General features: G+C 41.7%; 1 protein-coding gene across 1 annotated transcript in view; it reads right to left on the reverse strand.

Annotated features, from left to right (window-relative positions):
* Window positions 1-23,589, reverse strand: part of APPL2 (adaptor protein, phosphotyrosine interacting with PH domain and leucine zipper 2) — an 86,574-nt gene that overhangs the window by 44,182 nt on the left and 18,803 nt on the right. The window contains exons 2-4 of the mRNA XM_036759992.1: window positions 22,815-22,913; window positions 1,780-1,839; window positions 700-771 (exon numbers count right to left, since the gene is read on the reverse strand). Of these exons, the coding sequence (XP_036615887.1) occupies window positions 700-771; window positions 1,780-1,839; window positions 22,815-22,913 (231 nt within the window). The remainder of the gene's footprint in view (window positions 1-699; window positions 772-1,779; window positions 1,840-22,814; window positions 22,914-23,589) is intronic.

Consider the following 23,589-nt stretch of genomic DNA (forward strand, 5'->3'; position numbering starts at 1 on the left):
GCATGCATATTTCAATGGCAGTGACGCCTAAAGACCACCTAATAAGGCATACAGGGGTTGCTCTCTGTTTTAATGACATGAGTGTCCATCCCAGTGAAACAATGTATTTCTTTTCTTTTCCGTGCCAGATCTGAAATTTCATCCAGTTGTAGAAAGGATGTGATGGTAGTTCTATAAGGCAGCTCTTCAAGGTTACATAAATTGTAGATAGCTCGCAATCTGTATTAGGGGATGGAGTTCCCAAAGAAATCACAGACTGCATGAAGTACCGAAATAAATGTTCTATCTACATATTAGTACGTGATAATAGCTAGCATTTATGAGGCACCTTAAGGTTTGCAAGGCTCTTTACGAATGTTACCTCATTTGATCATCACAACAGCCCTGGAAGGTGGCCCTATTATTATTATTTTCATTTTACGGATCAGAAGACTGAGGCATGAAGGGGTTCAGTAACCGAGCTAGAGTCATGCAGCTGATAAGTGTCTAAGGAATGATTTGAATTTAGGTCTTCTTGATTTCAGGTCCAGTGTTCTATAAAGTAGGTCACCTAGTTCTTTGGAAAATGTTTTAATATCTAAATTTTTAAATAAATATAGAAAATTTTTATTTATTAAATATCTAACATTTTAAAAATATCTGAAAGACAGAAGAAAGCCCAAGACAAAGACTCATATGATAATTTCCCAAGAACCTTACCTCATCTACCACCTTGGAAAAATAGTGGAGGGTAGTTATGACTTCTTCATCTCCTTTGCCAAGAGCAAAATTCTAAGATAAAAGAAAATAAAAAAAGAACCAGGTGTTATCAGAGTGCCATGGGTATCAGCAGTAAACACAGTGATTCTATGAGGCTGCCTTCTGCCTTTGCATCTGGCTCCTTTCTCAAATGAAGAAAATCATGATGAACTAGATTGGGGAAAGGGTTCCTTCAAAAAGGCCTGTGTTTTAGAACTGGGGAAGCCTTCCTTGGCTGATGAGAAGAGATGGTGTGAATTTTTCTCTATCATATCCCATCAATACATACATTTTCCCTGACATTGGCTGCGCCATTATTGGCCCTCATCCTTCTTGGAAATGAACCCTAATGAAATTCATTTACTCACTTATTTTATCAACTCCTCCAGTGTTGGTCCAGTTGTCCATAACCTTTTTCCTTTGGACTGAACCTGTAATTTCACTGGTATAGGCAACTTCCAGTGAGGAAGAAAATCTTTCTACCAGTGTAGGTCAGCACCTTCTCTTTAACTTTACTCTTGGAGAGTTGCCTGGGAGTAAAATGACCTGCCCAGGGTCACACAGCCAGTATGTCAGAAGTGGGACTTGAACCCAGGTGTTTCTGATTCTGAAGTCAGTTTTATTGTCCCTCATCCACAATGCTTTTAATCTATTCTAGTCAGGGCTGTCTCTCTGAAACAGTAAATTATTAAAAGGTAGGATGGTGTCTCTTAAATTGCTTGGTATACCTTTCAACCTGGGCCCTTCACAAACTCTTTCCTGCCTTTGCTGCCATTTGCAGGAAACATTCATATAATGTGTGCTTAACAAGGACAATTAAAAAAAACTTCAATCTCCTAATAATTCTTAGAGAGAACATTGGTTTGGAGAATTCCATCATGAAATTTCCCTTATTGATGGCCTTATCAAGTCACTAGAATGGAAACACCTGGAGAGTAGGGACAGTTTCATTTTTTTTCCTTTGTATCTCCAGCACCTCGGACACCTAGAATACAGCAGCTGATTAATAAATACTTATAGAATTGCACGGAATCAAATTACCTGTTTCTCATAAGCCAGTAATTGCTTGGAAAGTTGCTGGGTGGCTAAGCACATCTCATTCTGTAGGAAAAAAAGAGATAGTGATGTTAGTCCAAAGTATATATGGGGACTTCCAAGAGCCACCTCAGACCTCTCCTCATTGTGAGTGTCATATTCAAGGCACATGTGGGGCTTCTCTGTTTTATTCTTTCCTTGATTGTGGTCAGTTATGGGAGCCATTATGGTGTAATGGGCTAAGGGATTGCCCTGGAGTCAGAAAGACCTTGCTGTGGGAACATGAATGAGTCACTTTACTCCTTGGAGCCTAGGCTACAGATGAGTTGCCCATCTGTGCTATGGGAAGGAATATCCACATGGGAAGTGACATACATATGCCCCAACAAAATTGAAGATCTAGATGTAAACCCAATTATTAATTCCCTCTGTCCTCCTCACTACCACAAGCTGTCAGCCACAGTGGTCTCGCTGCCCTCCTTGGCAACGATCAAGCAACAAGCCACCAGAATTTGATTCTTCCTCGTCTTTGGAACTGGGCTGGCAAGAGCTCTGAAGAGCAATGGAAAAAACTGTCACAGATCTCCTGGCATCAAATTGCACCACTGGGCAAAAGGAGAAAGCAATAATTTGCCACTCTAGTCCACCTCCCTTGGGTCAGAACAGGACATGTGGGCTTCTCAGAAAGCATTAACAAAGTATCCGTGCCTTTGCCAAATGTCACTGCCAAATACCCCGTGCTACATTTCTATTATTGTTAATAACAATTATCACAACATTATCTTGCATTCATACAGCACTGTTAGGTTTGCAAAGGGCATTTTGCCTCATAACAACTCCAAAAGTGAGGTTCTATCATCATCCCCATCTGACTGATGAGGAAACTGAGGCTGAGAGAAGACTTTCCCTGACTGCACAGGTGGTGAGTTCATAGGCCCAGAGACTTAGAGTTGGAAGGGATCGTCGAGCTCATCTTGAGAGGCACAATGGCAGAGTGGCTAGAGAGGCTTGCATTTGGAATCAAATAAATAAAAAAAAATAGAGGACAATTCCCACCTCAGACACTTCCCAGCTATACGACCCTGGGTCACTCATTTAAAGCTGTCAAAAGAGGAGTCAGACTCTGTGATGCCTGATGTCCCTGCCAGCTCTCGATCTATGATCCTCTGATACAGTCACTAATTTTACAGATGAAGAAACTGAGGCCCAGAGAGCTGAGTAAGCTAGTAAGTACACAGGTGCATGGGTTCACAGACTCAGAGCTGGAAGGAAATTTAGAGCATTTGGTTCAGTCCCCTGATTTTACAAATGAGGAGACCGAGGCATAGGGAGGTTAAATTACATGTCCAGGGTTACACAACTAATAAATTCATAGGTCAGGAGGTCCATAGACTTAGAGCTGGAAGAGATCTTAGAGGTCACTTAGACCAATCCCCTCATTGTACAGATGAGGTAATGAGGCCCAGAAAGGTGATTTGCCCAGGGTCAAGTAGCTAGGAAGTGTCTGAAGCAGCATTTGAACCCAGGTCTTCCTGACTCTAAAATCAGTCCTTTTTCCACTGTGCCAGGCAGGCTGCCCATGTCTGAGGCTGGATTCCAGCTGAGGTTTTCCTGGTTTCCAGGCCAGTGTGAGTGTGATGTTTTCCCCCAAAATTTCAGGGTGTAAGACAAAGGAGTACCCTATCCCATTAGAGTTCTTTTATTAGCAATAAAGAAAAAGATCAGAACACGTACTATCATTTATCTACCAAGTAACTCATTTTCATCTCATGGTCAGCATTTTCATCTCACGGTCAGCAATACTCATTCTGAAGTTTGAAAATCTTTTAGTGACTAGATGATGTCATTCACTCTGACACATATTGGTGGTATAATCATGAGCAAGTCACTGAAGCTCTTAGTGCCCCACGAAACTCTCTAACACTATCCAGTTAGCACAGTGCATGGCACACAGGAGAAACTTAATAAATGATTATCGATTAATCACAGAGGACTTGCTCACATACCTTGGGCAAGGAAGCTTGTATAGGCCAATGAAATCACAGATCTGGGCTCTTCCTTTCCCCTTCCTCCCCATAATGATTTAATGAGTGGGTAACCTTTAAGGTCCTCCTTAGGGTTTCCTTTCATTTATTTCACCTCAGTTTAAGAAGTGTCAGTGCTGGGTGCTGAGAGAGAGAGACAGGGGGTGGGGCAGAGAAAGAGAAAGAGAGAAAAAGAGAGAAAGAGAGCAAGAGAGAGAAAGAGAGCGAGAGCAAAAGAGAGCGAGAGAGAGAGAGAGAGAGAGAGAGAGAAAGGGAAGGAGAAAAGAAGGAAGAAATCATTTCTTCTGTAAGAAACTTCTATTTAGTACCAATGCCATATTCTCTATGAGGCCCTTCTGATCCCTCAACTGGTGGTGTCTCTCCACCCCCAAGATATTTTGTATTTATTTATATTATTATAATAGTTGCTAGCATTTACATAGAGCTTTAAGACTTGCACAAAAAGACTTTCCATATTTTATTAAGCACCTACTATGTGCCAAGCACTGTGCTAATTGCTAGCAGAAGAGAGTCCCTGCCCTCAATGAGCTCATGGTCTAATGTCACATCTCATTTCATTCTCACAACCATGTATTGGGTGCTACTGTTACCTCTATTTTCTCAATGAGAAGACCAGGGCTCAGAGAAGCTCCCTGAGGTACCCAGAGTCACAGAGCCGGCGTCTAAGGCAGAATTCTCCCTCCGAACTTCTTCTTAATTCCAAGTCCAGTATTCTAACTACCTACTTATTATACTTGTGGTTATCACATGCTTCCACATCCCCCTCCCATCCGATATGACCCTTCAGGGCAAGGACTGTTCTGTTTCTGTATTTGTAGCCCCGTGATTATTATGATTGACTGTGCATGTCTTGAACTACTTAGCAAGAGCACAAGTAATTCTTCTATAGACTTTTATTATGGAAGATAATATGACAAAAGGCATAGTCATGGGTTGATAGCCCCTATCAAACACCAGCCTTCCTGATTGGTGGCTGACAGAGGAGGAAAGATAAGCTTTTACCAAACCTGAAAGAAAGCTAGAGCTGCTGGCAAAGGGCTTATTGATCTTGCTGCATCCTGGAGGGCCGACAGTGGCTGTGATCCAGAGTCACCCAAACACTGTGGAGTTGAACTGATTCCCAATGTTTCTGTGCTTCTAGGATGTATGATTTCAGTCACATGGGCCCTTCTAGTGGTGTGGGTCCCTATCCTATGTATGCAGTTTTGGGAAGTTGCTGTGGCCAAATGCTCCATCCCCTGGTTGTTGACCTTTCCTTAGTAAACCTCTTGGACCTTAGCTAGGTAGTGTGACAATTAAAAAGGTTCGAGAGACATGGTTTCTGGGTAATTTAATCATTTTATTAATAATGCCAGCAGGTCATTAATAAAAGGATGGTCATTTAGCTGTCTTTCTTAGATCAAAGATCCCTCATGGTGGTGGGCTCACAGTTTACGTGCCCTTTGAAGAGTAGGTGTGGCTACATTACAATGAGGGTCTTGGGGTACATGACCTGTGTTGCCCAAATCTTGATCAAAGAGACAACAATTTCCGTATCACTTGTTTGACAGAAGAGATGATTCACATTTCCCCAGAACTGTCTGAGCAAACACAATGAGCAGGAATTCACCCATTTGGGTGAAACTTAGGATTTCTTTCACTGTCTTGGCCTGGGCAAATTTTTGAGATTTCCTACACTAGTTGATTTCTGGATGAGGAAGTAGAAAAGGGGAAAAACCTTGGTCCTAATACAACAATAAGTTATTAAGTATAAGAGAGAAATATTCATTTCTCCCAGCGGGACCTTGGCTTGTCCATCAAACCTTTCCTGCTTGGCAGAATATAAGCTCCTTGAGGGTAGGGGCTGTTTCATTCTTGTATCCCCAGCACCTAGCACAGTACCTGGCATGCAGTAGGTGCTTCATAAAAGCAGACTGACTTTAGACTCCACTGGCACAGCCTCTTTGATCCCAGGTTACCTGCAGGCTATGATAGGGCCTCTGGGTAAAGATTTACTGGAGGATTATGACACTATTATAGGTTTAGTGCTAGAAAGGATCTTAGAGGCCACTGAGTTCAACCCCCCAGTTTTACAGATGAGAAACTGAGACTCATGGAGGTAAAATGACTTACCCAAGGTCATATTGATAGTCTAAACAGGCAGAACCTGAATGCAGGGCTTCCTGACTCAAGTCCAAGTCTCTACCCACCTGTGCTTCCTAGCTGATGAGCACTTAGTACAATGTCTGAGACGTAGTAGGTGCTTAATGAATGCTTATCGATTGACTAATTGACCTAGTTGCCTCCACCACCTCTCTCCTGAAAGTGTTTTGTTGGCAGTTTCTATTGGAGCCATAGATCACAGAATCATAGACGGAGAGCTGGAAAGGATGCAGGGGGTATTGGCAAATGTTTAACAAACAGTTCTTTAGGGGATGCCTACAAAACACACTTATAAGTTTAACCTGCATTATTAATAGTCTCTTCACTACTTTCTTATGTCAGTCAAGCTCTGATTTATAGCACTAGCTGATTTTTGAGGTGTAAATGCTCACAATGGGCTCTTCTTCATAAGCCGGTCTGAGCTGGCTCCAGCACCCATGGTCATTTTATAGATGAAGAAATGGAACCCCTCAGAGAGGTTAAGCAATGTGGCCCAGATCACATAGATTAATAAGCAGCAGAGCTGAGATTCGAACTCCAGACTCTAACATAGGCTTTTCACTTCCCTTCAGTTGCCTCTTCAGTGAAGTGATTGTGTCTATGGTCTTCCTGGTTCTGCTCACTTCCCTTGGCATCAGTTCAGACAAGTCTTCTCTTACTTTTTGGTATCCATCCTTCTGGCCTGCTGATATTCTATTCCATTCATGTACCACAATTTGTTTTGCCACTCCCCAATCAATGCCTCTCTGCTTGTTTCTAGTTCTTTGCTACCACAAAAAGCCTTGCTCTAATATTTTGGTGAATCTGGGGACTTTCTTTTGGTTAACAACTTCCTTGGGACATGGCGATGGGATTTGTAGGTCAAAGCTCATTGGATTATTCTTATCTGGAGTAAATATTAAGAGAGGGCAGAGATAAATAGAAGCACAGAGAATCCAACCCTCCCGTCAGCTATTTGTCCTAATTTCTACCCAGTTGCGTGTTCCTTCCACCTCTAAATCCTATGGTCCATAGTGGTTGGACAAAAGCATGGTGGTTGGATTTTGAGGTTCCTGGAGTAAGTAAAAGTGGTTCTAAAGGATATAGCTATAGAAAGGGGATGGAGAAATAAGGATGCTGGCTGCTGAATAAATTGCGCTACGTGAGTGTAACAGAGTATTATTACACAATAAGAAATGACGATAGGAAGGATTCTGAGAAGTGTGGGAAGATGATAAATTGATACACAGTCAAATAAAGCAGAACAAGTAGACCAATTTACAATGACCACAACACTGAAGGAAAGCAACACTGAAAAAAACAAGCACAGACCTGAGTCCATGTAATACAATCTGGACAGGCAGAATGGGTCAGTGGAAAGAGCATGACTTGAGAGTCAGATGACATGAAGTCAAATCCCATCTCTGAGACCTCCCACTTATGTGGGCCTCCCTGGGCTTTACTTTCTTTATCTGTGAAAGGAGTTGGACTACATGAACTGATAGGTCCTTTCTAGCTCTAAATCTATGATCTATGATTCCATAGGAATGGCAGACAGGAGAGGGGTGGGGGACTACAGGTGCAGAATGAGGCATACACTGTTAGGCATGGCCAATATGGTGATGTTTCACTTGACTGTACTACTTTCTTAAAAGGAAGGTTTCTATGGGAGGGGGGTAGGGAGAAAGATTATTGAAAAATGGCATCATAGTTTTAAAAAGATATAACAGCAAAACATTTAAAAATAAAATTATAATTCAAAAAATAAGGGACTGATAATTCCCTCTGCATTGACTTGAATTACTTATTATCTTCCTTTGACTAATGATGAAAATGCGACTGTGTAATTTATTCACAAGACAGTTCATTGTGGCTTAAATGTTTTTATGAGCTAATGAAATGATCAGAGGATCCCATTTCAATTTAATTAAACTGAGTGAGAGTCCAAACCAAACTGAGCTCCCACACCACAGTCAGCTCTGAAGTCTCAGCAACAGGTTCTGTCTTAAGGTCACGGGACAAATCTCACAGCAGAACCATCTCTTTCTCTTTCTCTCTCCCTCTCTCTTTCTCTCTCTCTCTCTCTCTCTCTCTCTCTCTCTCTCTCTCTCTCTCTCTGCCCCCCTCGCCCCACCCCGTGTCTGTCTCCACCTCCATCTCTGTCTCTGTCTCTCTCTCCTTGAAGCCTTTCTCCTGTCTCTAATGTTTAGGCAGAAAACTTGAATGAAGGTCTGATGTGGTCTTCTTGTGAGCCTCAGGAAAATGAAGGGTGTGGGGGAGGAGAAACATACAGTCTAATGTGCAAAGGTCTAGGGCCAAGAGGTTGTCTCAGGTAATGGTTGGGGGCCTTTCAATAGTGGTGCCTTACAAAAGAGCCTTGAAGGCTCCCTGGGGACCAAAAGAATGCTCAATAGACACCTCTCTTCCACATGTCTACTGGGCTGTTGCAGGACCTAAAATCACAATAAGAGGCATTTTGGTAGAGAGAGAGCCGGCCTCAGGGCTGGGTTTGAGTTTTGCCTATTACCCACACTGCCTGAGTGGCCCCTGGCCAAGTCACTTATCCCTTCAATGCCCCTAGACAACAGTAGATAGAGGAGAGCCTGGAGCCAGAAAGACCTGAGTTGAAATTTTGCCTTAGACACTTACTAGCTATGTGATCCTGGGCAAGTCACTTAACTCTGTTTGCCTCAGTTTCCTCAACTGTAAAATGAACCAGAGAAAGAAATGGCAAATCACTCCAGGATTTTTGCCAAGAAGATCCCAAATGGGGTCACAAAGACTCCAACATGACTGAAATGATGGAAAAAAACCTTCTAAGATTCTCAAGGGGGTGCTGCAATGAAATCACAGCTATCAAAGAGGATATAATGAAAACAGTAGGCAAGAAAAGATAAATATGAGGAATTCAGGGAAATAAGTGAAGGCTTGTAAGAAGTAATCAGAACCACAAGAATAATATACACAATCACAATAAAGCCATACGACGTATAACATAGAGAAAAACAACATTACCTGTCACTCTCCCATCCCTTCAACAACCTCCAATGGCTCCCTATTACCTCTAGGATCTATGAATATAAATATAATAATAATAAATACATATAAATATAAATAATAATAATAATAATAAATATAAACAAATCTTCACCATCTGGCACTTTTAGACCTCTCTAGTCTTCTTATTTTTCATTTCCTTCCTCTCTGTGTTCCAGGTATACTGATTCACTTACTGTACCTTTGATGTGGGTCAGATCTTTGGAATGCCTGTCCCTTTGCTTCTACCACAGGAATCCCTAACTCTCCTGGAGTCTCCATTAAAGTGCTGTCTTCTTCATGAAGCCTTTCCTGGTCTCCCCAGCAGCTAGGGAAGCCCCTCCCCAAACTATCTTGCTGTTATTTTGTCTCCATTCTGAATATACTTCCATATGTCCACAGCATCGTGAGGCCAAGAACTGTTCCATTTTTGTCTTTATATGCCCAGCACCTAACAGAGTTCCTGGTACATAACAGGAGTGTAACAAATACTTTCTGATTAATTGATTACAGCATCAGCTCTTAAGACCCTTTCAGTTAGTCTGCAAAGTCAAGAGTATTTTCATCATAATAATGTTTTAAATTCGAATACAGAGGATATCAGTAGCTATAATTGACATAAAGTTCTTTGGAGGAGGGGTCACTCATCAATTTTTAAGAGTTTTAAGAGGTCTTGAGATCAAAAAGTTTGAGAACTACTGGGTTACAGCACCCAATTTTGGTTCAGGAGAACAAGTGGGAGAATGCTTCCATCCTGTTGGTGGAGAACTGGAGGATCACGGGAATAGAGCATGGCATGGGTCTTATGGAATAGTGTGCCAGTTTTATTTAATGACTTTACCTTGTTACAGGGAGGATTCAGGAGTGAGAATATCAAGGAAATTGTGGTGAAAAATACAAAAGTCATCAATAAAACTTAAAATAAATGCATAGAATAAAAACATGAAGGCAAAAATAAATAAGCATAAAAAATCATAGCAGACAAATGACTTGAGACAATGAAAATTTTCCTCCCACTTTGAACACAAGTCAAAGATGGTGGTTAATTTTCTAATAAAGCCCCACTCCAAAGCCTTGCTGTCTAAACTTCAATTTGCTTTTAGTCATATCTGACTCTTCATGACCCCATTTGGGGTTTTCTTGGCAAAGATACTGGAGTGGTTTGCTATTTTCTTCTCCAGTTCATTTGACAGATGAGAAAACTGAGGCAAACAGGGTGAATGACTTGTCTAGGGTCACACAGCTAATGTCTGAGGGCACATTTGAATTCATATCTTCCTGTCTGTAAGCCCAGTGCTCTATCTACTGTGCCACCTAGCTGGAGGGAGGGGGTGGGGTGGGGGAGAGAAAGGATTTGGACTAGAGGTTTTCTTCTGTCCCTCAAGGTCTCAGTCTATGATGCTATTATGTTCCTCTGAGCCCTGAAATCTCTCAGTAATGGTTTGAGAAGGTCCCTGACCCCAGGCAATGAAAGATGCTGCAACTCCAGAGCCTGATTCTAGATGGGAAACCAAGTCATCTCTAGAATTTCCCACCAACTGGCTCCTAACACCTGCAAGACTCATTCCCTCTCCACTTTATTCCTCTCGCTCTTCCTGTTTTTCAGACTAAGTCATACAAATGAGAAAGATACAGAAATTTGTAATTTGGCCTGACTAAACTCTCCAGTCTTACCAAAACTTTCCATTTACTCAAATATACAACTTTGATTTACATATTCATATACATCTATGGTATGACGTCCTCGAGGGTACAAACTAGTTTTTGTTTTCTTTGGATCAGGCCTTAGCACAGTCATTGGTCCTCTTGGAGAATGAAGGGTGAACAATAGAAGCACAACATGTGATACATAGAAGGTGCTTAATAAATGCATGATCCCTGATTTATTACCACAGGACCCCAGAAAGCAGTTACAGTCTAATAAATGCTTGCTGTTTGACTATATGAATTCAACAATACAATTTGACAAGAATTTCTTGAGTCTTCTTTGGGGAAGGTCTTCTTGGGTCCAGGCCAGGGATTTCCTCAGAGTTGGGTATTGGTTCTCATTTACTGGTTTGAGAGTCTGAAGATGACCCAAGGCAGGGGCGGGGAACTTGTGGCCTTGAAGCCTCATGTGGCCCTCTAGGTCCTCAAGTGCAGCCTTTGGACTGAATTCAAACTAGTCAAAGGGCCATATTTGAGGAGGGTCACATGTGGCTCCAAGGCTGCTGGTTCCCCACCCCTGATCCAAGGGCTTTGTGCAGAAAAATTCTTTAACGATGCCTTAAGCAGTAAATAGTTGTGGAATATTCTGAGAAGTATAGTAAGTGTCCCTGAGCATTCACAACACATTTTGTTGTTGCTATTGCTGAAAGGGGCTCTCCATACCACCACCACCACTACCACCACCACCAACAACAACAACAAAATTGAGAACCTCTGGGGTAGAGAGCTCCCAGAGAGACTCCCCCCATAAAAGCAGATCAGCAGCTCTACTCCTTACAGTCTTAGAGGGCTGCCTGGGGTGCTGAGAGGTTAGTGACTTACACAGGATCATACAGCCCCTATGTGTCAGAGGCAGGATTTGAACCCAGGTTTTTGGGTCTCCAAGCCTGATTCTTTATGCATTATTTTGCCCTGACTTTCTCTAGGCCAAGAAGTCAAAATAAAAATATGGTGAATCAAATATAAATCAGCCTTGACTTTTTTTGTTGCTGTCTGAATGATGAATTTTTTCTTTTTTCTTTTCTTGATCTAGAGCTGTGATTTCAATGATGCCTGTTCAGTCATTCAATGATGTCTAGCTCTACAAGACCCTATGGACTTTTTGTCCATGTAGTTTGCTTGGCAAAGATGCTGGGATGGTTTGCCATTTCCTTTTCTAGTGTGTCCTCATTTTACAGATGAGGAAACTGAGGCAAACATGAGTTAAGTGACTTGCCCAGGGTCACACAGCTGTCTGAGGCTAGATTTGATCTTCCAGACTCCAGGTCTGATGCTCTATCCACTGCGCTACCTAACTGTCCCTTCAAAATCATAGGGAACTGGGGCAGCTAGGTGTGCAGTGGATAGAACACTGGCCCAGAATCAGGAGGAATTGAGTTCAATTCTGGCCTGAGATACTTACTAGCTGTGAGACCCTGGCCAAGTCACTTAATCCTGATTGCCTCCAAAAAAAAAAAAAGCATAGGGAACGGCTGGTGAGAAAACTCCTTTTACTAATCAATCAGGTCACCGATTAAGCACCTGTTATATGTCAGGAACCAAGAATAAAAAAACAATAAAGATTGATTGTTCTTCAACTGGTAGAGAGGTGCCTGGGGCGCCGAAAGATGAAGGAAGTGACTTGTCTAGGGTCACATAGCCAGCACACAGAGTGAAAGGTAGGACTTGAACCTAGGTCCTCCTGACTTTGGTTATCTATCCACAGTGCCAGGCTGCTTCTCCAGGACAAAACTGATCATAAAGATCATAGATTTAGAGAGAGAAGAGACCTCAACCCTGAAATATGGCAAAGGAGGAACTGAGGGCTAGAAAAGTTAAATGACTTGTCCAAGGTTACAGAGGTAGGATTTGAATCCAGTTCCTCTGATCTAAAGTCAGTGACTGACCTTTCTTTCCACTGTAGCAGACTTCCTCTTAAAATATACCCTCATAAATCCCTGATTAAAATTTTTTAAAGGGGTGGGGCCATAATGGCAGCTGGAAAGCAGGAACTTGCTTAAGCTCTCCCCCAAATCCCTCTAAACACCTATAAAAAATGGCTCTGAACAAATTCTAGAGCTGCAAAACCCACAAAATATCAGAGGGAAACAGATCTCCAGCCCAGGAGAGCCTGGATGGTCACCGGGAAGGGTCTATTGCATGGTGCTGGGAGCGGAGGGCAGCTGAGCGGAGGGCAGCCAGCGTGCGCCGCACTGGGATGGACCAGACATAGAATCAGCCAGCCAGAACAGACCTTGGGGCCATGAAACAGTGAGCTGTGGCAGTTACCAGACTTCTCAACCCACAAACACCAAAGAGCAGGTTAGGGGGAAACTGTGGGATCAAGTTCAGAGTGGTCCAGCTGCCAGCTCTGGGGGTGGAGGAGGTGGTGCAGTGGTGGTGGTAGCAGCAGCAGGAAGCTCCTGAGGCTGCTTTCAGAACTCCAGCGTCAGCTGCTTCCCAAGTCCCTGGCTCACACAGTGGGAGGAATCTAGCAGAGGATAAGAACAGGAGTGCAAGGAGTGCTTTGTGGTCACAAAGGCAGATTCTCTTGCTGTGCCCTGCTTGGATCTGTATTGTGGTCCTGGTTGCGGTTCTTGGGGGAGGAGGAGCACTGCTGTGACAGAGCCTGGGGTGATGGTGGAGTAGAAATAGCTCTGAAAACAGCAGTGCTTGGACCCTAAAACTTGGGACAAAGTACTCTCTACTCTACAAGCAGTCATATCCTGACAAAAAGCTCAAGGGTCAAGTAGTTGGCTAGGAACATGAACAGGCAGCGAAAATGAACTCAGATTCAAACACAGACTCAAACTCAAACTCTAGATTCCTTTTTTTTGATGACAAAGAAGATCTAAACATACAGCCAGAAGAAATCAACAAAGTCAAAGAGCTTACATCAAAAGGCTCCAAGAAAAATATGAACTAGTCTGAGGCCACGGAAGAGCTTAAAAAGGATTTGGAAAAGCAAGTAAGAGAAGTAGAGGAAAAATTGGGATGAGAAATGAAAGAGATGCAAGAAAACCATGAAAAACAAGTCAATGACTTGCTAAAGGAGACCCAAAAAAATACTGAAGAAAATAACACCTTAAAGAACAGACTAACCCAAATGTCAAAAGAGCTCCAAAAAGCCGATGAGGAGAAGAATGCGTTGAAAGGCAGAATCAGCCAAATGCAAAAGTAGGTCGAAAAGACCACTGAAGAAAATACCACCTTAAAAATTAGATTGGAGTAAGTGAAAGCTAGTGACTTTATGAGAAATTGAGATATTATAAAACAGAACCAAACGAATGAAAAAATGGAAGACAATGTGAAATATCTCATTGGAAAAACCACTAACCTGGAGAATAGATCCAGGAGAGATAATTTAAAAATTATTGGACTACCTGAAAGCCATGATCAAAAAAAGAGCCTAGACATCATCTTTCAAGAAATTTTCAAGGAAAACTGCCCTGATATTCTAGAACCAGAGGCTAAATAGAAATTGAAAGAATCCACTCTTGAAAAAGATCCCAAAAAGAAAACTCCTAGGAACATTGTTCCCAAATTCCAGAGTTTCCAGGTCAAGGAGAAAATACTGCAAGCAGCCAGAAAGAACTAATTTGAATATTGTGGAAACACAATCAGGATAATACAAGATCTAGCAGCTTCTATATTAAGGGATTGAAAGGCTTGGAATATGATATTCTAGAGATCGATGGAGCTAGGATTAAAATCAAGAATCACCTACCCAGCAAAACTCAGTATCATGCTCCAAGGCAAAATATGGATTTTCAATAAAATAGAGGACTTTCAAGCTTTCTCAGTGAAAAGACCAGAGCTGAATAGAAAATTTGACTTTCAAACACAAGAATCAAGAGAAGCATGAAAAGGTAATCAAGAAAAAGAACAAGAAAAAGAAATTGCAAGGGACTTACTAAAGTTGAACTGTTTCATTTACATTCCTACATGGAAAGATGATGTGTATGATTCATGAGACCTCAGTATTAGGGTAGCTGGAGGGAATATGCATATATATATATATATATATATATATATATATATGTATATGTGAGTGTGTATGCAGGTATATATGTATGTGTATGGGAGAGGGAGAGAGGCAGAGAGAGAGAGAGAGAGAGAGAGGAGAGAGAGACAGAGACAGACAGACAGACAGAGAGAGAGAGAGAGAGAGAGTGGGCACAGGGTGAGTTGAAGATGAAGGGAAGATATCTAAAAGAAATAAAATCAAATTAAGGGATGAGAAAGGAATATATTGAGAGAGGGAGAGAGGGAGAGATAGAATGGGGTAAATCATCTCGCATAAAAGTGGCAAGAAAAAGCAGTTCTGTAGGAAGAGAAGAGAAGTCAGGTGAGGGGGAATGAGTGAATCTTGCTCTCACCAGATCTGACCTGAGGAGGGAATACCATACATACTCAATTGGGTATCTTACCCCACAGGAAAAAAGGAGGAAGAGGATAAAAAAGGGGGGATGATAGAAGGGAGGGCAGATGGGGGTGGAGGTAATTAAAAACAAACACTTTGGAAAGGGGACAGGGTCAAGGGAGAAAATTCAATAAAGGGGGATAGGTTAGGAAGGAGCAAAATATAGTGAGTCTTTCACAACATGAGTACTGTGGAAGGGTTATACATAATGATACTCATGTGGCCTATGCTGAATTGCTTGACTTCTTAGGGAGGGTGGGTGGGAAGGGAAGAGGGGAGAGAATTTGGAACTCAAAGTTTTAAAAACAGATGTTCAAAAACAAAAAAAAAAGTTTTTGCATGCAACTAGAAAATAAGATACACAGGCAATGGGGCGTAGAAATTTATTTTGCCCTACAAGAAAGGAAGGGAAAAGGGGATGGGAGGGGAGTGGGGTGACAGAAGGGAGGGCTGACTGGGGAACAGGGCAACCAGAATAGATGCCATCTTGGAGTGGGGGGGGAGGGTAGAAATGGGGAGAAAATTTGTAATTCAAACTCTCGTGAAAATCGATGCTGAAAACTAAATATATTAAATTAAAAAAAAAGAAAAAAAAGAAAAGGGACGGGGTCAAGGGAGAAAACTGAATAAAGGGGGACAGCATAGGATGGAAGGAAAAATATAGTTAGCCTTTCACAACATTAGCATTGTAGAAGTGTTTTACATAATGATATGTGTGTGGTATATGTTGAATTGCTTGCCTTCCTAGGGAGGGTGAGTGGGAAGGAAAGAGCGGAGAGAATTTGGAACTCAAAGTTTTAAAAGAAGATCCTTAAAAAAATTTAAAAAGTTGTTTTTTGCATGCAGCTGGGAAACAAGATATATAGGGAATGGGGCATAGAAATCTATCCTGCCCTACAAGAAAGTAAGGGGAAAGGAGATGGGGGGGGGGAGTGGGGCGAAAGAGGGGAGGACTGACTGGGGAATGAGACAATCAGAATATATGCTGTCTTGGAATGGAGGGGAGGGTAGAAATGGGGAGAAAATTTGTAACTCAAAATCTTGTGGAAATCAATGTTGAAAACTAAAATATTAAATAAAATTTTTTAAATGATATATTTTCTGTTAGGTAACATATATCCCAATATATCCATCTCTCTTAACCTTCCCAGGGAGTAATTCCTTATAACAAATAAGAAAATAAAGAAAAAATGTCTAGCAAAACTAATCGACATACTGAAAAAAATCAGATGCTATCTATTTACACTGCTCCCCAAATAGACCCTTCAATCCCTGCAAAGGACCCAAGGGCCATGCTTTCTCCCAACTCTTCTTCATTGTTTTGCTGTTTTTCTTTTTCTTTTCATTGTAGTCATTTTGATTCTTCATTTATTTATTTACTTATTTATTTATTTATCTATTCATCCATCTATCTATCATTTATTCATCTATCTATCTATCTATCTATCTATCTATTATTCTGGTTCTGCTCATTTCATTTTGAACCTGTCTTTCCTAAATGCCTGATTTTAATAAAAGAGAAAGTCCCAAAGGTGGTTTGTAAATACACTGGGAAGATGGGAAAGGGGAGGGGGATGGAAGTTGATTTGGAGTACATTTCAGTGAATCAGTAGAGTTAGGCAACAACTAGCTAAGAAAGCCATAAGTGGCAGTGGGGGGAGTACTAAAAGGAATTGAATGAAATTCAGGGGATCTGACTGGATAAAAGAAACCCATTTTCAAACAAATGGATCAAAGCCCCTGTGCTATTTGTAAATTCCAAATGGAAAAGAACTGTGCACAGAGTTGAGACCCAAATGCAGCTGATCCTGACGCCTCTGTTCCCATGACTGTTCCGGCCTGTTCACTGGGGTTGGCAGCTGGGATTAGACAGTCTCACTCACATCCTCTGCATGAAAATTAGAGGTGGGAGGGAGAGAGGTCTTTGGCCAAAGAGAAAGCCATGTGAAAGTCACGTGCTCTGAGCTCCAGCCTCTTGGAATGCAAGGCCTGCTTCTTTTTTGGCCAAACTCAAGTTCCTGGTTCAAAAGAAACAAATACAGAATTGGGCACTTGGACATAACCAGGTAAAGGCCCGAGGCAGTGGTGGAAATGGGGACCAGAGGCTCTTGGGAAAGGGCCAGATATAGTGTTCAGAGACTTCTAGGTCTCTAAGTCAATTAGAAATCATTAGATTTCAGGACTAAAGTCACTAAATTAAATGAAATTCAGTTAATTTCTGAAGCAGCAGTTACTATGTGCTAGGCACTGGGGATATGATGAGAAAAAACGAAGGAGCCCCTCCCCTCAAAGAGATTACATTCTAGGGAGAGGGGGAAACACCATTTGGATAGATAAATAAATACAACCCATATACAAAGTGATATAAATGATTTTGGTGGGAGGAAAGCACTGACCACTGAGTCTTAGGAAAGGCCCACCATAGAGAGGAAGGGCTAAACTGAGTTTTGAAGGAAGCCAGGTGATCCAATGAGGTGTCAGTATGGAAGAAGTGCATTCCAGCCTTGGGGGACTAAGAGTGAGAAAGTTGGAATAGCCAGTGGGTAAAAGGGACTATACTAGGAAGTAAGACTGGAAAGGTGGGTAGTATGCCTCTGGTGGTGGGCTTTTCAATCCCCCTGAAGATGTAAATATTCTGCCTTAGTACTGCTCGATTGCTGAGCTCTTAGTGCTCTAAATAACTCTCTGAGCCTATGAGTTGCATTGGGGGAGTTTGGGGGTGGGGAGACCCGGGGTGACATGGTCTGGCCTGTGTTTTAGGAATATTACTTGGCAGCTGTGTAAAGGAGGAGTAGAGACATTGGAAGCCAGGATCCTGAACAGCAACAACAAACTACATTGCTAGCCTGCTGCATGGTGATTTCCATGTTGCTATTTATTTAGGTTATTCATGGGAAATGGGCAACTAGGTGGTCTCACAGTACATAGAGTGCTGGGCCTGGAGTCAGGAAGACTCAAATTCCTGAGTTCAAATGGGGCCTCAGTCACTTACTAGCTGTGTGACCCTGGGTGAGTCATTCACAACCCTGTTGGCCTCTCATCTGTAAAATGAACTAGAGGAGGAAATGACAAACCACTACCATATCTTGCCAAGAAAACCCCAAATGAGATCCCAAAGAATTGAACACAACTGAACAGTAACAAAATTCATGATAATAATACAGAAACATGCACCAAAAATACCAATCTTTTAAAAATGAATGAAAGGATTTAGGTCTGACCACACTGGGAGCCAAATGGAGGTGAGCCATGGAATCGAAATGGCCTGAATTATTAACAAAAAGGGGTAATGAATGTACTTAGTGCCAACAATCAGTTCAAGATGCATTCATTACTATAACAGTCATTTCTGCTGCCATTTCTATAGAACTGAAAGCCTGGAAAACACTATACAGACATGGGCTCATGTGAGCTTTATGGGAGTCTTGTGAGGTAGGGACTGCAAGCACTGTGATTCCCATTGTACAGAGGAGAAAACTGAGTCTCTGAAAAGTGAGCTGTCCAGGGTTCTGCAAGCCCTTCCCTAATACTGTTGGGCAGACCACCATACTTCCAGTCATCAGGCTTCCAACCAGGTGCCATCCTGGATTCCTCTCTTTTACTCTCCCTATAGATCTAATCTACTTCCATCCCTTGACAAATCTACTCTCACAATATCTCTTGTATCCATTCCTTTCTCTCTACGCACACAGACACAACCCCCATTCAGAACCTCATCACTTCTCACCTGGAAAGCAACAACTTTCCAACTAGACTGCCTGCCTTAGTTCTTTCCCCTTCCTGCTCCAAATATCCTCTGCTCTGTTGCCAAGGTGGTTTTTCTAAAATATAGGTCTGATTATGGCACCTCCCTGCTTAATGGGCTCCCAGATCAAATCCACAATTCTGCTGGGCATTTAAAGCCCTTTACAACCCGACCTTTCCCCATGATTCAGTATTCTAATTCTCTTCCACACCCTCAATAATGTAGCTATATCAGCCTACTTGTGGTTCCTCAGACTGGACATACTATCTCCCACCTATGAGCCTTTGCCTGGATTGTCCCCCATGCCTGGAGTGCTCTCCCTTTCTCACCTCCACCTCCTAGAATCTCTGACTTCTTTCAAGACTCAGTTTAAATTCTGCTTTCTGCAGGAAGCCATTCCAGGTCCTGCTTTCCCGCCCCCCCGCCCCCCCCCCCCCCCACAGCTGCTAATGCCTTCCCCTCTGAGATAACCTTCCATCTACTTCTTATATATTTCATGTTAGTTAGAGTATGTTTCCTGAGAGCTGGGACTATTTTTGCCTTTCTTTGGATTCTCAAGGCTTTAAAGTGCCTGGCAGGTCATAAGAGCTTAATAAATTTTTGTTGACTTACTAGGACACATCAGAGACAAGTTCTGAGACTTTCTGACGTCAGGTACTATGCTCTATCCACCGCACCATCCTGCCTCCTAATGACTCTGTTCTATTATTACGCTGCAAAATCTTGACTTCTCCCTTTCTCCTCTTTCGAGAGATCATATCTCACTTTCTTTCAAAGTCAGTAACAATCATACATTACTTATCTTGACACTTTTCATTGTTTTCACACACACACAGAGGATTTCATTTGAGCCTCACCCTAACCCAGTGAAGAGAAGAAGGAGGCAGGGAAGGAAATGTCTTCTTATGGGACTGAGAGCTGGAAGCACCTTGGAAGCCATTTACTACAATTCTTTCATTTTGCAGATAAGGAGACTGAGGCTCAGAGAGGTCAAATGACTTGCTTTAGGCTGTACAACGAGTTATAGGCAGCAGCAGGTCAATATTCAGTCTGCTAACTATGCTGCTTTCATGTAGCAATTTCAGTTTTTGTCTAAATTATCCTTAAAATAGAATGTCTGAGCTACTGTGAATATTCTTTTAGGAGCTAAGCATCCTGCTGTTAAATATTTTAGTGTAGTCAGGATCTTTTAAATATCATTAATGGTAATTAATGACACATTCATAATTGATGATTAAAAAGCTATCTAGGCCAGTATTGTATAGAGAGTGGTCCTCAAACTGGGAATGGAAAAGCATTTATTAAATGCTTATTGTGTGCCATGCGCTGTGCTCAGTGTTGGGATACAAAGATAAGCAAGCTGGATAATCCCTGCCCTCGAGGAGGTTACATTCTAATGGGGGAAGAAAACATAAGTGTACTGAGTGATGGTAAAGGAGGGGTATTTAGGCAATGTTGGTCTGTGTGCTTCTCAGAGCCTGAGGAGGAGAGCTGAAGGGGGAATAGGGTGGCATTGTACTACTTTCTGCTCTGCCTTCTCCCCTATTCAAGGGACAGTAAACAAATCCATACTATGGAATGAAATGGAAAGAAGGAGCCTGGGCAAGTTACTTAATCCCTTGGTATCCAATGCTGAGTTGTAGAGTACACATTGATTTGTATTGGTAGAGGGAATTTCCTTCCTGGGAGTTCCCTGAGCCGATGAAATCACAATCCAGACACAAAAGCTACATAAGAGACAATGGAATTTCTCTGGAGGGGAGGAGAAAAGAAGGATGTGAGAAGTGTAAGAATTTGCCTAGCTCCAATCTTGTGGTCCTGGGTAGGAATGGGTAATGATGATCATAACTCGTTTTTTCCCTTTTGTCAAGATTGCTTCTGTCCCACTGGTACAAGGGACCATGCTGGAACTAAGCATTCAAACAAACCCCCTTTTTTTTGCTTGCCTTATTCAGTTTCTATTTATTTTATTTTTAATTTATGGAATAAAGCATTTCTATAATATAGTACAATAAAAAAGATGATTGCATACGAAACTGCAAATCTACTCAATTCCTATTCCAATATTTTCAGGTGCAAGAAATCCACAAACACCAACACAGACATAAAAGGGACATAGCATTTTTTCTGACCAGGGCAAGCAACACCAAATAATCCCTCAAAGCAACTTCTGAAGATAAAGGTAGTTGAACAGGTGCAGGGGGAGACACCAAGGACCTAATCTCATGAATCAACTATGAGGATGCTTTGTGTCAGCTTCCTATTCTAACTCACTATTCTTCCAAAAAGGGGCTAAGCTCAATTTTTTCCCTATCTGAGCTGACAAATCCCTCACTTAGCAGGGTTCCTGAATTAGCAGACCCCTCTAAATTTTGGTGCTCTAGAATAAGGTCCTAATCATCCTGGCCTAGTTGTGATTTTGCTTCTTTTAAAAATGCCTTTTTACTGATATCTTCTTTTTTTATATCACCTGCATTTCTTAAGCTACTCCTATGCCTCTTCCTTCCTGCCCAGAGGACCCTCCCTTATAACAAAGAATGAAAAAGGGAGGAAGGAAGCCCAGGTTAGAAAAATCAACACATAAACCAAGTCTGAAATTTTATGTAGTGATTCATACACATTCATAGTCTCCCACTTCTACAAACGGAGGTAGGAACACATTTTCTTGTATCTCTTCTTTGGGAATCAAACTTAGTGATTTTAGTTTGCCAGCCTTCAGTTTTGTTTGGGGCTTTCAGTACTCTCCATTTGCATTGCAGTTGTCATCATCTATAGTGTTTTCCTGGTTCTTCTCACTTTGCTTTGCATCAGTTCATATAAATCTTCTCATGCTTCTCTGCATTTATCACAGTCATCATTTTTTATAGTGCAATAATTTACCACCACCTGTTAAGCCATCCTCCAATCAATGGGCATCTATTTGGTTTTCAACTCTTTCGTCCCACAAAAAGTGCTGCTAAAAATATTTTGGTTACATGAGTGCTTCTTAATCTTAAAAATACTCACATTCACTATTTAGCAACCTTTCCCCCCTTGGGAAGTATTTTGTTTGCAAGCCCACATATGTATTTCTGCCCCTCAACAGCAAAGAGGATCTTGGGGCAGTCCTCAATAATCTTAGGCCTATGACTTAAACTTTTCAGAATAAGTATTTAAAGAAGCACAATCTTTATCCTTCCACATTGACAAGTTGGGAATTTATTAGACATGGACAAAAGACATGGAACCTTGGAGATCAGTTAGTCTAGACTCCACTGTTCCATTTTACAGAAGAGGTAGAACAGTATGGGGAAGAGTCAGGATAGAATGCAGGAAGACCTGGCTGCGAATCCTACCTCAGACACTTCCTAGCTATGTGATCCTGGACAAGTCATTCCTCTGAATATCAGTTTCTTCATCTGTAAAAGAACAAAATTGGGCTAGATGACCTCTGAGGTTCCTTCCAGCTCTAGATCTAAGATACCAGGATCTCAGTGAAATCAAAGCATCCTTTTTGGGGGGGAAGAAGAAGGAGAGACAAGACAAATTTGACTCCCTTGTCTTGTATGATGACCAACTCCAAATGTCTTAGTTGTTCTCAGTAACCTAATGATTCAAGACAATTCCAAAGGGCTGATGATAAAAAAATGCTGTCCTTCACCAGAGAAAGAACTTTCTTTCTTTTTTGATCTATGTTTTCTTTTCAACCTGGCTAATATGGAAATATATTTTGCATGACTGCATGTATATAATCTATATCAAACTGCTTGCCTGCTCAAGGAAGGGAGAGGGGAGAGAGGGAGAGAGAGAATTTGAAACCTAAAACTTTAAAAACTGAATGTTAAAATTTTTTTTACATGTAATTGAGGAAAAAAACTAAGAGAGAACAAAAATTTGAATCCTATTTCTAAAATGTCCATTTTAGGCAGACTTCTGGAAGGTCCCACAAAGTTAGTTAGGAAGGAAAGCACAAGTATGCATTGACTGGAATGTGACACTGTCATACCTGGGCTCCATAAACTCGCTGCATGGCCTGCAGCAACTGGTTTGTATAGTCTGTGAGGGTCCCTGCATCTTCTTCAAAGACACTCAGTAAGGAACGAGTCTGGAAGAAAAGAGAAAGGAGAAAAAAAGGGGATGGTTTTAGTCATAGGTCCTAGGATCACAGCCTTGAAGTCCAATCTCATCATTTTATTGTTAAATTTTTTAATGTTTTATTTTTTCCCCAATTACATGTAAAAACAATTTTTAACATTCGTTTCCTAAAACTTTTTGAGTTCTAAATTCTCTTTGGCCCTTCAACCCCCCTCAGTGAGAAAGCAGGCAATTTGACATATAACCTAATTATTTTACAGAGAAGGAAACAGAGGTTCAGAGTGGGAAAGGCCACACAGGCAGTAAGTAAGTTGGGATTCAAAAAGCTGGGATTCAAACTTAGGTCCTCTGAATCAAAATCCCATGCTTTTTTCACTATATCCTGCTGCTTTGAAAAGTCACAACATTTTGGAGATGTCCTTTATGCACCCCTTTGGAAAAAAGACACTGGTATCACAAGCAGACACAGGGTGTTGTCTGCCGAGCCCTGACTCTTTCCCCGATCCTTTTGTTCCTGACATCAGTGGGAACAAATTCCAGGGGCCTTTATTTCAGATCTCCCTGCCTAATTTCCAGGAGATGGCACATGGGAAGAGGGAATGAGAGATGAGCATCAGCTGTCAAGACCACAGAAAGAAAGAAAATCACATTTTAAGGGGATTAAAATCAGGAGGAGCCTGCTGGCT

Source organism: Trichosurus vulpecula, chromosome 5 (assembly GCF_011100635.1).
Source record: "Trichosurus vulpecula isolate mTriVul1 chromosome 5, mTriVul1.pri, whole genome shotgun sequence".
NCBI lineage: Eukaryota > Metazoa > Chordata > Mammalia > Diprotodontia > Phalangeridae > Trichosurus > Trichosurus vulpecula.